General features: G+C 39.4%; 1 protein-coding gene across 6 annotated transcripts in view; it reads left to right on the forward strand.

Moving 5' to 3' along the window:
- Positions 1 to 15,138, forward strand: part of CCDC171 (coiled-coil domain containing 171) — a 501,053-nt gene that overhangs the window by 124,753 nt on the left and 361,162 nt on the right. For 5 of the 6 annotated variants that reach the window (XM_031654260.1, XM_031654264.1, XM_031654261.1 and 2 more), the window contains 2 exons: positions 6,403 to 6,577; positions 12,678 to 12,868. In XM_031654260.1, coding sequence (XP_031510120.1) covers positions 6,403 to 6,577; positions 12,678 to 12,868 — 366 coding nt within the window. Of the gene's footprint in view, positions 1 to 6,402; positions 6,578 to 8,327; positions 8,548 to 12,677; positions 12,869 to 15,138 lie in introns of those variants that run through there. The other variant, XM_031654265.1, reaches the window with a different exon arrangement.

Raw genomic sequence — 15,138 nt, forward strand, 5'->3', positions numbered from 1 at the left:
TATATATTCCAAGATAGTTTTTCTTCCCTTCTAAGATAACTCATGAGTCATATCTTTATGCCTCTTCTCTCTGTTGTGTTCTTTCTCCTTTTTTCTCTGCTAAATCTTTTTTATTCTTAAAACTCACTTTGGGCCACCTGGTGTAGTGGGAAGAATATCAAATTACACAGAGCTCAATTCGTTCCTGGCCTTTCCATTTAAGATGCGTCATCTTGGGCTACTTGTTTATCCTGTACACCATTGGTTTCTCATTGTGAACTGCTGGTCCCAAAGGATTGTTGTGATAATTAAGTGAAATAAAATTTGGAAAGTACTCGAGTACTGTAATAGTAGCTGTAATTTATTGACAGTTAAGTGTAAGCAGTATGTTTTTCTTCCCTTTTTGCTGAGTTATGCAGTTCTCATGTTGGGAAACCTTGTCATGTCTCTCTAAGTTAAACCAGCTACTACTTTGTTCTTCCATAACATGTTGCTGTTACAGATATTTTAGAACTAAAACATTTATATCATGCTTATCTGCTCTTCTTTAGTTTGTAAACCCCCTGAGAGCTGAAAACAGTGATCCCACTTTGTCTCCATATCGCTCATGTTTACTGGCACATAGTAGGCCATCAGTCAGTGGTTGTGTACTGAATAAATGTATAAAAAGGGCCAGGTGCGGTGGCTCATGCTTATAATCCCAGCACTTTGGGAGGCCAAGGTGGGTGGATCACTTGAAGTCAGGAGTTCAAGATCAGCCTGGCCAACATGGTAAAACCCCATTTCTACTAAAAATACAAAAATTAGCTGGGCGTGGTGGCGCCACCTGTAATCTCAGCTACTTGGGAGGCTGAGGCAGGAGAATCACTTGAACCCTGGAGCTGGAGGTTTCTGTGAGCTGAGATTGTGCCACTGTACTCTAGCCTGTGCAACAGAGGAGAGTATGAAAAGATGATTTTTTCAGTGTATCTAAGGAGCGGTGGTATTGCTGATTGAAAAAACGAGATGAATACGTAATCATTTCTCTTTGTATTTTTTAGTAGCAATTAAGGTAATATTATTATTATAATTTTTCTTTTTTTTGAGACGAAGTCTCACTCTGTCACCCAGGCTGGAGTGCACTGGAGCGATCTCGGCTCACTGCAACCTCTGCCTCCAGGTTCAAGTGATTGGAGAATCACTTGTCTCAGCCTCCCCATTAGCTGGGATTACAGGCACGTGCTACCACGCCCAGCTAATTTTTGTATTTTTAATAGAGATGGGGTTTTACCATGTTGGCCAGGCTGGTCTTGAACTTGTAACCTCAGGTGATCTGCTCACCTTGGCCTCCCAAAGTGCTGGGATTACAGGCGTAAGCCACTGTGCCCGGCCCAACTGAGGTAATTAAAAAAAAAAATTTTAATAGTTGAAGTAATTGCTTCTATTTACATTGTAATAATCCATATAAAGTGATATGTGTTAAATGTATGCTAATTATTCATAAACACTAAAACTTATTTTTTAAAACCAAATGTACATGTTACTTGAGAGTATTAGTGTGATGATAATCATTCCTCTATTAAATAAATTCTCTCACAGCCAGGTGTGGTGGCTCATGCCTGTAATCCCAGCACTTTGGGAGGCCAAGGCAAGAGGATTGTTTGCCCCCAGGAGTTTGAAACCAGCCTGGGCAACAGAGTGAGACCCTGTATCTACAAAAAATAAAATAAAAATAAATATATTCTTTCATAATATGTTTATGGTTGTCATTAGATTTCTCAGCAGAACACACTGTTCTCTTTTATTTGATCAAAATGTTTTGAAGTATATGTTCACATTAAAGAGGTAGGAAATTATCTTAGGGAAGGAAGACAGTTTTCTTAAAACAGGAAATTATAATTGGTTCAACTCCAGATTTATATTAGTACTTCTTATTATTTTCAATTATTTCTTTTCTTTTCTTTTTCTTTTTTTTTTAAGACAGAGTCTCACTCAGTCTGTTGTCCAGGCTGGAGTACAATGGTGCTATCTTGGCTCACTGCAACCTCTGCCTCCCAGATTCAAGCTATTCTTCTGCCTCAGCCTCCCAAGTAGCTGGGATTACAGGTGCCTGCCACTGCGCCTGGCTAATTTTTGTATTTTTAGTAAAGACGGGGTTTTACCATCTTGAGCAGGCTGGTCTCAAACTCCCGACCTTGTGAACCACCTGTCTTGACCTCCCAAAGTACTGGGATTATAGGTGTGAGCCACCGTGCCCAGACAAATTTTTGTATTTTTAGTGGAGATGGGGTTTTACCGTGTTGGCCAGGCTGGTCTCAAACTCCTGACCTCAAGTGATCCACCTGCCTTGACCTCCCAAAGTGCTGGGATTACAGGTATGAGCCAGTGAGCCACTGTGCCTGGCCTTCAATTATTTCTGTAGATGATCATACTTGTATTATGTAGTTAAATTTTTTAGCCATACAATCTTCAAGTATACCCATCAGGAAGCAAGGCAGAGACGAATGCAGTGATCTAAAAACTCAGGCCATATATGCCTTATCATGTATTCCTAATGTGAACACAAATCGTGCATGGTGATTGGCACAAAATATATTTAAAGACTCCTCTAGGAGTTTTATTGTTGGGGGATTTTAGGCAAGTTACTTCATTTTTCTGAACTACAGTTTTCTTTGATAGGTATTTGAATATTAGATTACTGTTGAAAGGATTTATTAGTAGACAGAGGGTATGGGGAGAAGAATTGCTTATGGACTCGTAGGATCCAGATGAGACGAAGTTGCATTGATGTAAATGATTAGGATAAGAAAATACTATAAAGTTTTCATTGTTGCAGTGGTTTTTAGAATCATTTGAGCATAACAATAAAGTTGTGGAAGATAGGACAAGAAGACTGTGAGGCTATTCAGATATCTCATTGGCCCAGATAGTGATGACAGTGCAAGAAAATCCAGATAAATGAGAAAGGGAGAGGGTAAAGAGTGACATAACTTCTTTGTGTGTGTATGTGTGTGTGTGTGTGTGTGTGTCTGTGTGTTTTTTTTTGAAACAGGTTCTCGCTCTGTCACCCAGGTTGGAGTGCAGTGGTGTCATCTTGGCTCACTGCAGCATCAACCTTCTGGACTCAAGTCATCTCCTACCTCAACCTCCTGAGGAGCTGGAACTACAGGCACGCACGTGCCACCATGCTTGACTAGTTTTTTGTATTTTATAGAGGCGTGGTTTTGCCATGTTGTCCAGGCTGGTCTTGAACTTCTGGGCTCAAGTTATCCACCTGCCTTGGCTTCCCCAAGTGCTGGGACAACAGGTGTGAGCCACTGTACCTGGCTGACATAACTTCTTTTAGCCAAAAAATACTGGAAACTTAGGACTAATCGGTAGGCTTTATGGCCTGAAGATACTGTCTGACCCAGCCAGTACTCTTAAGAGCAGGGATTCTTAAGCTGGAGTCCTCAAAAAGAGAAATCAGGGAATCTGTGAACTTAGATGGGGAAAGCTTATAATTTTATTTTTATTAACCTCTAACTGATATTAAGCATTTCCTTCCGTTCTGAAGGGCTTGACCCAGCCAGTCCTCCTTTTAACAAGTCATAGTAGTGTTAGCAATACTTTTGAGTATCATCAACAGAAATCACAGATGCATACCAAATTTTAGAAATTACAGCTACAGGATGGGTGCCATGGCTCACGCCTATAATCCCAGCGCTTGAGGAGGCTGAGGTGGGTGAATCACTTGAAGTCAGGAGTTCGAGACCAGCCTGGTCAACATGGTGAAATCCTGTCTCTACTAAAACTACAAAAATTAGCTGGGCGTGGTGGTGCACGCCTATACTCCCAGCTACTTGGGTGGCTGAGGTGGGAGAATCAGTTGAACCTGGGAGGCCAAGGTTGCAGTGAGCCGAGATCATGCCACTGTACTCCAGCTTGGATGACAGAGCAAGACTCTGTCTTAAAAAAAAAAAAAAATTGTAGCTGTATATCGTGTATCATATTTCAGTTATTGTGTGTGTGTGTGTGTATGTGTATGTATACATGTATGTATATTTGTTGTTTTAAATCTTTTCTTTTAGGGACAGGGTCTTGCTTTGTTGCCCAGGGTTGCATGCAGTGATGTGATCATAGCTCCCTACAGCCTGGAACTCCTGGGCTTAAGTGATTTTATGCTACAGCCTCCCAAGTAACTAGGACTATAGGTGTGTGCCATCACGGCTGGCTAATTTATTATTATTATTATTATTATTTGTAGACACGGGGTCTTGCTCTGTTGCTCAGGTTGGTCTCAAACTCCTATCCTCAAGCAACCCTCTCTTACCAGCCTCTCAAAGTGCTGGGATTGCAGGAGCGATCTACCGCACCTGGCCAGCATTTTAATTTTAAGTAATGTACTTTGTGCTCTCGAAGACGATGTAGTCAAGGAAAGGGGAGGCTTTGGTTTGCACAAAACCACTCCCATGTTCTTAAGTCTGTATTATGCCAGGAAAGTACTGATATTTTGACCTTATGAAATGATTGTAGGCCGATGTCGAATTCAATTTTCAGTCAACCATCCAAGCAGAACTGTTAGAGTTAACTTACGAAATCGATCTTGTACATGTTCTCCAAGTTCCTGTGAAAACTAGATTAGCAAGAGCTTTCAGTTCTTCTGCTATATAAGCTATTTCCTCCTGGAGCAGACTGCATTTTTCCTTCTGTAGCATACTGAGATCTGAGTCAATCTGTGGTGAACAGAGCAATGTAGGTGGCTCTTACAAATACTCCTGCAAGGCAGCTGCTTCAGGTGTGGTCGTTACTAAATCTTTCAGCAAGGAAAAGCTGGTTACTTCAGTCAGATAGGAGAGGCTCCTTTTTTTTTGGTAAGGAATGTTCAGGGGGGATTTGAGAGTTCATAGTTTTTAGGTTTGTTCAATTCTGAAAGTCCTCATCCTATGTTCTTCCTACTTAATATCCAGCTGATACCATCTTAACAGTAGAAACTTGGTGAAACTCTTCACTGAACTTGTAATTTTGCATTTCCCATAATTAGATTTTCAGGTTTGTTCATAACCTTATCTGCCCTGGGGCTATACTAAATAAGCAATTATTTTAAAGTCACCATAAAAACTCTGGTTTTCTGACTGTCTTGAACTGAGATTCTAAAGCTCTGAGATTATCATTTTGTTTTTGTAAATTCTCTAGTATAGTGAAATTTAGCCTTTCTACCCCTCAGGTCTTATAGTAAATCAATACTGGCATCATAGTTAAGTGCATTCATTACTTCATTTTCCAAAGGCTTGTTTTCAACTGGCACTTCATCCTAAACAACTGCACACCGTAATTTAAAGAACTGTGATCCCACTGTATGCTCTAGATCACTAGAGTCCCATTTCTACCTGCAAAGAGGCTTTCACTGTTCACGCTTAAATATGTTAGACGCTCAATATTATAAACCTTGAGACAATTTCTGATTGAGCAATATTACTGGGTATTCAGTTAGGAAAACAGAAACCATTCTAAGTCTTACAACAAAGGGACATTGGTAGCGGGTATTGGTTACACAGGTACTAGAAAAGTGGAAAAGACAACTAGAGGAGATTAAGACAACCCAACAACATTAAGAACTGCTTCTATTCCCAAGGTTGATTAGAGCTAGAACTGGACAAAGCAAGGCCCATGGAGGGAGGGGTTGTCCGTAAGGATTTGCAGCCACAGACAAGAGAGGGATAACTACTCGAGGTAGATCTAGAAAGGCAGAAGTATCTTGGCATTTTCACTTCCCCTGCTGTCAGTCACTCCACATGTGCCTCTCATTGATCAAGCCTATTGAAAAGCCAGTTGTCTCTGACCTTCTGTCATGCTACTTCAGAAGGATCACAAATTCGATATTCGTTCATTTAAATCCCTGCAAAACTGGCACTTTTATTACTTTATGATCAGTGATATCATAATCAAGAGAATAATACAGACAATATTAAACTACTTTGATGCAATTTATTTATTGGTTTCATTTAGGGAATAGAAGGAGGAAAGGAAAGAATGAATTTTTAAGTGCTTAGTATGTATCGTGCATTTTTCACCCCCTGTGGCCCTGGCTGGTCTTGAACTTCTGGGCTTAAGTGATCCTCTTGCCTTGGCCTCCCAAAGTGCTGGGATTACAGGAGTGAGCCACCATGCCGGGCCAAGGTGTGACTATTTCTGATTAAAACGTGTAATTTATCTTTAATTTTATAAAAAGTTCTTGTAAGACTTTTTTTGTTTTTTTTCCTCTAGTGGATTCTCTAAAGTAAAAAACATAATGAGTGTCATTTTGTAAGACAGTGCTTCCTTTCTAGTGATTCAGAACATACACATTTATGAATTTTTGCCTTGTATATATTATGGAAACAAGTTTCTCTAAGAAACTTAAATGTTTGACTGTATGCTCTCATAATCTTTGGACACATGTTGATGTCAGGAATTTGTTTTTAGCTGGCAAGCTATGAGAGCCAGATTGCCAAGCTACGGTCCGAGGTTGAAAAGGGGGAAGCATTGCGACAAAGTCTGGAATATGACCTAGCTGTTGCTAGAAAGGAAGCTGGTCTTGGAAGACGGGCTGCTGAAGAAAGATTAGCCGAGGCACATAGGATCCAAGAAAAGCTCTGTGGTAAGACTGTTTCTATTTCTTCCCATGTTTAGGGTTGTAACCTGATTGTCGTATATTACTCCTCACTGTTGTGTGTATATCCCATGTAGGGTCAGAGGTAAGGTTTTGATTCATTGACTGACTTTTGATGTACAGACTTAGCTGGGTACATATAAAAAGTCTTCTGGCAATTTTTGTGAACATTTATCTACTTTACATTAATATTTTTATGCTGTGCATATGTGGAAAAAGGAGTTCAAAATTCTGTTAGTCACTTTTTAGAAGCACTTCTTCCATGAATAACCAACAATCACAAAGGGATTTTTGTTTGTTTGTCTTAAACATGTATTCCAGGCTCTATACTAAACTATACTAAATTCTAATTAATGATATACATGCTGAACTATTTAGGAGTGAAATGTACTGATGTTTGCAACTTGCTTTGAAGTGCATAAAATATATGATGGACTGATGGGTGGATAAATGAATGCAAACATTGATGGATGAATGAATATCTGATAAAGCAAATAAGGCAAAATGTTAACAATCCTAGAGTCCAGGTTGTGGATATATGGATGTTCACTGCACAATACTTTCAACTTTCTCTGTTTTTAAAATTTTTGTAATGAAGTGTTGAGGGTAGTATAAAAAACCTAATGCAGTTATGAGATAATCCCATAGCAATGGAGAGAATAGGGGGTGTGACAAGGGAGAAAATTTTGGAAGCTAGAAAGCGAATGGATGAGGAATAACTGAGTCAGAGAGACATTAAAATCCTAAGTCCAGAGTGGGGAAAGCTGAAAGAGAAATTCTTAGTCAAAAGGCTTATAAACTGAAAGCACCAGATACCATTGGAATTATGTATGGGAGTAGCAGTAGTGAGTAAAATAAGGAGGTTTAGATGAAAGCCGTTTGAGAGGCAGATGGGTCCTTAGATTTCCTTCCAAGAGCATGCTATTCTGAGATTACTTAAGAATTACTAGTGGAAATCAAGAGGTTTAATCCCTGGAGATGGCAAAATAGAGAGTCTTTTGACTGGCAAAACCAGGAAGATTCTGAATGCTGAATATTGAGGAGCCATTCCTTCCAGCTTCCCTTTAATTAATTAATTTTTATTATTTTTTAGAGATAGAGTCTCACTTTGTTGCCCAGGCTGGAGGGCAGTGGTGTGATCATAGCTCAGTGCAGCCTTGAACTCCTGGGCTTAAGCCATCCTCCCACCTCAGCCTCCTGAGTAGCTAGGACTATAGGTGTATGCCACCACACTTGACTAATTAAAATTTTTCTTTTTGGTAGAGACTAGGTCTTGCCATGTTGACCAGGCTGGTGTCAAACCCTTGGCCACAAGCAATCCTCCCACCTTGGCCTCCCAAAGTGCTGGGATTACACGTATGAGCCACCATGCTCAGCCCCCAACTTCCTTTGTATGTTGACTTCCCCAAAAGCTAACACTTGCATTTCTACACTCTATGCCAGATGTTGGAGGACTCTTCTGTGTATCACCTGACCAAGCTGATATAGTTTGGCTGTGTGTCCCCTCCCAAATCTCATCTTGTAGCTCTTATAATTCCCACGTGTTATGGGAGGGACCCAGTGGGAGATGATTGAATCATCGGGGCGGGTCTTTCCCATGCTGTTCTTGTGATGTGGGTCTCACGAGATCTGATGGTTTTAAAAATGGGTGTTTCTCTACACAAGCTCTCTTTTTGCCTGCTGCCATGCACATAAGATATGACTTGCTTCTCCTTGCCTTCTGCCATGATTGTGAGGCCTCCCCAGCCACATGAAACTGCAAGTCCAATAAACCTCTTTCTTTAAATTGCCTAGTGTAGGGTATGTCTTTGTAAAAAAAAAAATGGACTAATACAAAGCCAGGAGGAAAAACCTAATGATACTGATGTTGGAGGTTTCCCAATAAATGAGCCATCCAGATCCTTCTCCAGTGAAGATGAAAGTTGTTAACTTCTACCTTGAAGCTCAGATTCTAGGTGGTGGGTATATTAATGTATAAACTGTACTACATTTATAGTTTCTCACTTTTTTTTTTTTTTTGAGAGGGAGTCTCACTCACAGACTGGAGTACAGTGGCGTGATCTTGGCTCACTGCAACCTCTGCCTCCCGAGTTCAATGGATTCTCCTTCCTAAGCCTTCCGAGTAGCTGGGATTACAGGCATACACCACCACGCCCAGCTAATTTTTGTATTTTAGTAGAGACGGGGTTTCACCATGTTGGCCAGGCTGGTCTTGAACTCCTGACCCCAAGTGATCCACCCGCCTTGGCCTCCCAAAGTGCTAGGATTACAGGCGTGAACCACCGTGCCTGGCCTAGTTTCTCATTTTTAATGAGAGTAGACAACCAAGTTATCAGATATATGAGGAAACCCTCTAAAATGGAGAGAAGAAATCAACTTAGAAGAAACAGAGGCTCTGCAGGGAGAACATTTAAAACAAGTAGCATTAATTTCTTCAGAACTGAAAGAATGTATTTCATCTATAAAGTAAGAACCAGATGTTATAAAAAATGAAAGCTCTTAGAAATTAAAAATATGAGGCCAGGCGCGGTGGCTCACGCCTGTAATCCCAGCAGTTTGGGAGGCTGAGGCGGGTGGATCACAAGGTCAGGAGTTCAAGACCAGCCTGACCGACATGGTGAAACCCTGTCTCTACTAAAAATACAAAAATTAGCTGGGCACGATGGCAAGTGCCTGTAATCCCAGCTACTTGGGAGACTGAGGCGGGAGAATCGCTTGAATCTGGGTGGCAGAGGTTGCAGTGAGCTGAGATTGTGCCACTCTACTCCAGCCTGGGTGACAGAGTGAGACACTGTCTCAAAAAAAAAAAAAAAAAAAAAAAAGAAATTGAAAATATGGAAGCAGTGTGAAGAAGAGGCAAGAAGGACTCTCGGACTGACCAAAGCCCACACGCCCGTTATATCTCTGCATCTGGTGCTACGTCTTACCGGCATCGCCACCATGCCCAAGAGAAAGTCTGAAGAGGATGCTACAGGAGATAAAGCCAAGCTACAGAGAAGATCTGCAAGGTTGTCTGCTAAACCTGCTCCTTCACAGCCAGAGCCCAAGCCTAAAAAGTCTTCTTTTACCCTGCAAAGAAGGGAGAAAAGGTACCCAAAGAGAAAAGCTGACACTTACAAGGAGGGGAAGAATCCTGCAGGAAATGGAGATGCCAAAACAGACCAGGCATAGAAAGCTCAGGGTGCTGGAGATGCCAAGTGAAATGTGTGCATTTTTGATAACTGTGTACTTTTGGTGACTATACAGTTTGAAATATTTTTCAACCAAGTTTTATGAAAATGCAGGCTTTGTTGTATTTTTTTATTTAAAGCTATGTTGTTGCCCCACAGAACACGTCGTTTTTTGAGGAAGGGACTTGTGTTACTAATAGAATGTCTCCGAAGTGTATTGATGTGGGGAAAACACCTTTCCCTTCTAGTTTTGAGAGACTTCCTCTTGGCTGCCAGGAGGAGAGATTCCCTGATGTTGATACACATAGCCACCTTGGCACAAACACCTTGTAGTGTGGAAAAACAAATTTGTTTTTATGTCCTCTTCTCCCTTCCACCTTCAGCATAGACTTAACTCCCTTAAGCCCAGACATCTCTTGGGATTGACTCCCGGTAATTGGTTGTCAGTGTATCAGGCAATGTGGACTTTCCAGTGACACCACTGAGATGGCATGCCTCAAAATAGCAGCGCTTCTGTTTTTAGATCGTAGATCTTTAGATAAATTCTGCCATTTTCATTTCACTTCCTAAAAGTCAGAGTCGGCTGGTGAAAAGTTGTTAAACAACATGTTAATGTGAAATGTCAACCCCCACTCTAAACTTTCCCTGTTCAGAACATCAAATGAGGACTTCATTGGGTTTTTTTTTTAAAATTAATTTATTATTATTATTATACTTTAAGTTCTAGGGTACATGTGCATAACGTGCAGGTTTGTTACATATGTATACTTGTGCCATGTTGCTGTGCTGCACCCATCAACTCGTCAGCACCCATCAACTCGTCATTTACATCAGGTATAACTCCCAATGCAGTCCCTCCCCCCTCCCGGTGATAGGCCCCGGTGTGTGATGTTCCACTTCCCGAGTCCAAATGATCTCATTGTTCAGTTCCCACCTATGAGTGAGAACATGCGGTGTTTGGTTTTCTGTTCTTGTGATAGTTTGCTAAGAATGAATGGTTTCCAGCTGCATCCATGTCCCTACAAAGGACACAAACTCATCCTTTTTTATGGCTGCATAGTATTCCATGGTGTATATGTGCCACATTTTCTTAATCCAGTCTGTCACTGATGGACATTTGGGTTGATTCCAAGTCTTTGCTATTGTGAATAGTGCCGCAGTAAACATACGTGTGCATGTGTCTTTATAGCAGCATGATTTATAATCCTTTGGGTATATACCCAGTAATGGGTTTATAGTGGCTTTCTGATTTTGGTAGTCCTTTGAAGGGGAGGGAGTTTAAAAGTTGTATACTGTTAACTGAAATACCTGCCTGCAATACCATTATTGTTTGTGAAAAATATAGTTAATAAAGTTGGATACAGTTTGGCTTGAAAAAAATTAACAAATTAAAAATGTGAAGGCAGAAATGAAAAATGTCCCTAGAAGCAATGGAAGATGAAGATGGAAGAAACCTCCCAGAAATTAAAAAGACAGAGGTAGAAAAATAGGAGAGAAGAGATGAAAAAATTTGAGAACCAATTTGAATAATAGGGAATAGTGAAAGAGGTAAGAGAGAAAACAAAAATGTATGATAAATCATCAATGAAATTACTCAAGATAACATCTCAGAACTAAAGGATATGAATTTCCAGATTGAAAGAGCCTATCGAATATTTACCGTATGGAAAGAAGTAGACCTACTGAAGGCATAGCATTACGAAATTTCAGAAAAATAAAGACAAAGAGAAGATTCTAAAGCTTTCAAGAGAAAAGAAAAAGATCAAATGCAAAGGATCAGGAGTCAAAATGGCCTCAAACTACTTTCCTGCAATGCTGGATGAAAGACCATGGAAGAATGTCTTCTGGAGATGGCAGCTGAATGGGAGGGGGACTTTTAATGTATTTCCTTTTGCTCCTTTTATACCTTTGTATTTTGAATGTTTTGAATATATGATTCATTCATAATGCAAGTAAATATAATTTAGAAATACTACTGGTAATGTAGCTGTGGCTACGTTTTTTAACACGTTTTTATAAACATTTCCTCATTTTATCTTCACAAAAACTTAACTAGGGACATTCTTATTCCTAGTGAGACTCAGAGAATCACAGAGGTTTAATCAGGTGGCAGGTGATAGAGCCAGACCTGGAAGCATTTCCTTCTTTTCTAGGTGCTGAAACAGAGCAGCAGTGGTAGTGTGTTGATAGGTGTTGGTTATTGTTGAGGTAATAGGGTAAGAGGTGAGTTGCACCGAAATCTGGCAAAGTAAATAGCTACAGTTCTAAGGGCTGGGGCAGTGGTTTCCAGCCTCAGCTTTGTGACGCTTGTGTAAGATGTGCCACAACTAGTTTGTTGTCAATAGTCAAATATCAAAATTTGTAATCTACTGTTTTTAAAAACTTGCCCTATATATTGCAGTCTTAAAAATTGATTTTTCTTTCTTCTTCTTCTCCTTTTTCTTTTCTTTTCTTTTTTTTTTTTAAAAATCTGAGAGGAGGTCTCCTAACTCCTAGGCCCAAGTGATCCTCCCACCTCAGCCTTCAGAGTAGCTGGGATTACAGGTGTGCTCCACCACACTCAGCTGGTTTGTTTTCTTGAAAAGGACAAAAACCAATAGAGTTGCAGCCGGTGCTAGAAGTGCACCTAAACTTGGATATGCCATCAGAAATATGTCACACTGTTTCATAGCAAAATCATCATTGTCTGAAGGGGAAGAAGAGATTGAAAAATTGTAGAATAGATTGGTTTAGAGACTGTGAACTTTTCAAGAGTTTACTGGACTGGAAAGGTTTTCAAGAGTTTACTGTAATGGAAAGGTTAATTGTTTTATCCTAAGATCATGCTGTAAATGATGTCAACTCCAATGCCTAGGTTTTGGGGCTCCTTCTTGTTTAATTCATGGTTGTAAATGTACCTGTTATTCTATTCTTAATAGCACAAAATTCAGAACTGCAAGCAAAGACAAATGAAATTGAGGAAGCATTTCAGACTTCTCAGCAAAAATGGAAAGAAGAATGCAGAAGGTTTGAACATGATTTGGAGGAAAGAGACAATATGATCCAAAATTGCAATCGAGAATATGATTTACTTATGAAAGAAAAAAGCAGACTAGAGAAAACTCTACAGGTAAAATAGTTTTTATAAAGGAATTTTCCTATATGTAATATTCACCGAGATGTGTTGTACATTACTTGAAGTTACACTGGATTTCCTTTCTTCCTTTTTCCTTCCTCCTTCCTTCCTCCCTCCCATTTTTTCTTTTTTAGGGGCATTTTTGCTGATCGCTTTCTTAGTATATTAATAGGTATACTTTTTGGGGTGAAAAATGGTTTGTGGTCACTAATCAAACGTTAAAAGCCAACAAAGCACTTATATGGGCGTATTGTAAGAAGGTAAGAATCTACAGCGTTTTGTGTAGCGACATGAAAATTTGAAATTTTAGAAACATGGGCACTGGATTTTGGTCTGAATATACAATAAATATAGAAAAATATTTGTATGTTTATATGAGCTTCATTATCTATATAGAGCATGTTCTGTATAGACATGATATGTAACATATTTAACTTTTACTAAAATTGTGAGCTATTTATTCCCTCATTTTTTTGTTCCCTTTTTACTCCCTAAAGTAAAAGTGGTATAAGGTTGAAGTTGCCAGTGACTTAAAAGGTAGATTTTGAGTTGTCTATATTTGCCATTTTTTTTGAAGTAACAGTTTAAATGAAAAAAAAAAATTACATGACAAACCCAGGTATGGTGGTACATGCCTGTAGTTCCAGCTAGTAGGGAGGTTGGAGGTGGGAGGATCACTTGAGGCCAGGAATTTGAGGCCACAGTGTACCATGATTGGGCCTATGAATAGCCACTGTACTCCAGCCTGAACAATATAGTGAGACCCTGTCTCCCCCTAAAAAACAAACAAAACAAAACAAAGAAAAAAAAAAACTGTGATAAAAATGTTCTACCTTTACCATTGGTGTAAATGGCTTTTTTGAATTCTGGAAATGTGTCTTTACTAAAAGTTAATTATACAACAGCATTTACAAACTGTAAAAGTTTTTGCACAGTCGTTCCCAGATGTTGTCATTGTCAGCAAATTTACTTTTGATTTCTTCCACATCAGTGGTCATAGTTTGTCTCTTTTGTTTACTACTGTATTGCTAGACCCTGGAACACTGGCTGGCATGCAGAAGGGCTCCATTAGTGTGTGAATGGGGGAGGTTTTGGTGGTAGTTGATATTACAAGTCCTTGGATGGGCCTGTATAACCTTCCCCACATACCATGTTTTGGAGTTATGTGGAGAGGAGGGTGATGGTGGTAGCATTTCTTCAGCCAATCAGCTTGCACCTCAAGGTAGAAGATTTTGATCTGATCTCAGTTAGCTACTTAGGAGAACTGTGCTTTGATTTTAGGCTATTGGCTTTAAACTAATCTGCACAGAGACCCGTGGGACAGTTTGGAGTTGAATTTGAGTCACTATTTAGCCCTTGGGGGGAAAAACGCCTCCAGGCTCTTTATGAAAGCTTTCTATAAGTCAGGAGGGTAATATTTGTTAGACAGATCCCTGCTCCCATTATATGGACATGAGAGACTTTCTTTCTCATGCTTGTAAACCATAGACTTTTTTTTCTGTTAATGGGAACTCGATTTTAAACCCTGTAGTTAGAAAATTGGGCTTCTCAGCAAATTGCATTTTATGTTTTTAGGATATTGAACCAAATTAGATCTTGCAAATGTAGTACACCTTGGAAAACCCAAAAGGAAATGTTTTTTTTCAAGTATTGTTTATCTATAGAACTAGAAATTACAGCCCGTACTTAAATTTTTTGTTTTTTGCTTTTCACATTTTTAACATTCTAGAGTTTCCTTATCCTAATTTGTTGCACAAAATTCTTTTCTTCGCCCCTTTTTCGCCTTTGGAAATACATTGTTCTGTGTCAAATTTATATATAAATTATCAGGGATCATCCAGACATTTTGATCACAGGTAGCTATTTCCATATTAAATGGAATTTACTTTGTTTATATCTATCATATGATATCATGATATCATATATTGATATTTTGTTCAAACCTCTGAAGTTACATTTTTCAGAAAAATATATGCCTATATAAACAGGTATATACAGCCTGTTGCTTATATGTACTTATATATAGGTAATAGGTAAATATATGCCTATATAAACAAGGTATAACCTGTTGTTTAAATAACCATAGCTTCTTACTCAGATCTACATTCTGATGATCAAATTATAGTTTTATTAATGATTTTTTTATTTTTTTTTTGAGACGGAGTCTCGCTCTGTCGCTCAGGCTGGAGTGCAGTGGCCGGGTCTCAGCTCACTGCAGCCTCCGCCTCCTGGGTTTACGCCATTCTCCTGCCTCAGCCTCCCGA

Source organism: Papio anubis, chromosome 13 (assembly GCF_008728515.1).
Source record: "Papio anubis isolate 15944 chromosome 13, Panubis1.0, whole genome shotgun sequence".
In the NCBI taxonomy this organism is placed as follows: domain Eukaryota; kingdom Metazoa; phylum Chordata; class Mammalia; order Primates; family Cercopithecidae; genus Papio; species Papio anubis.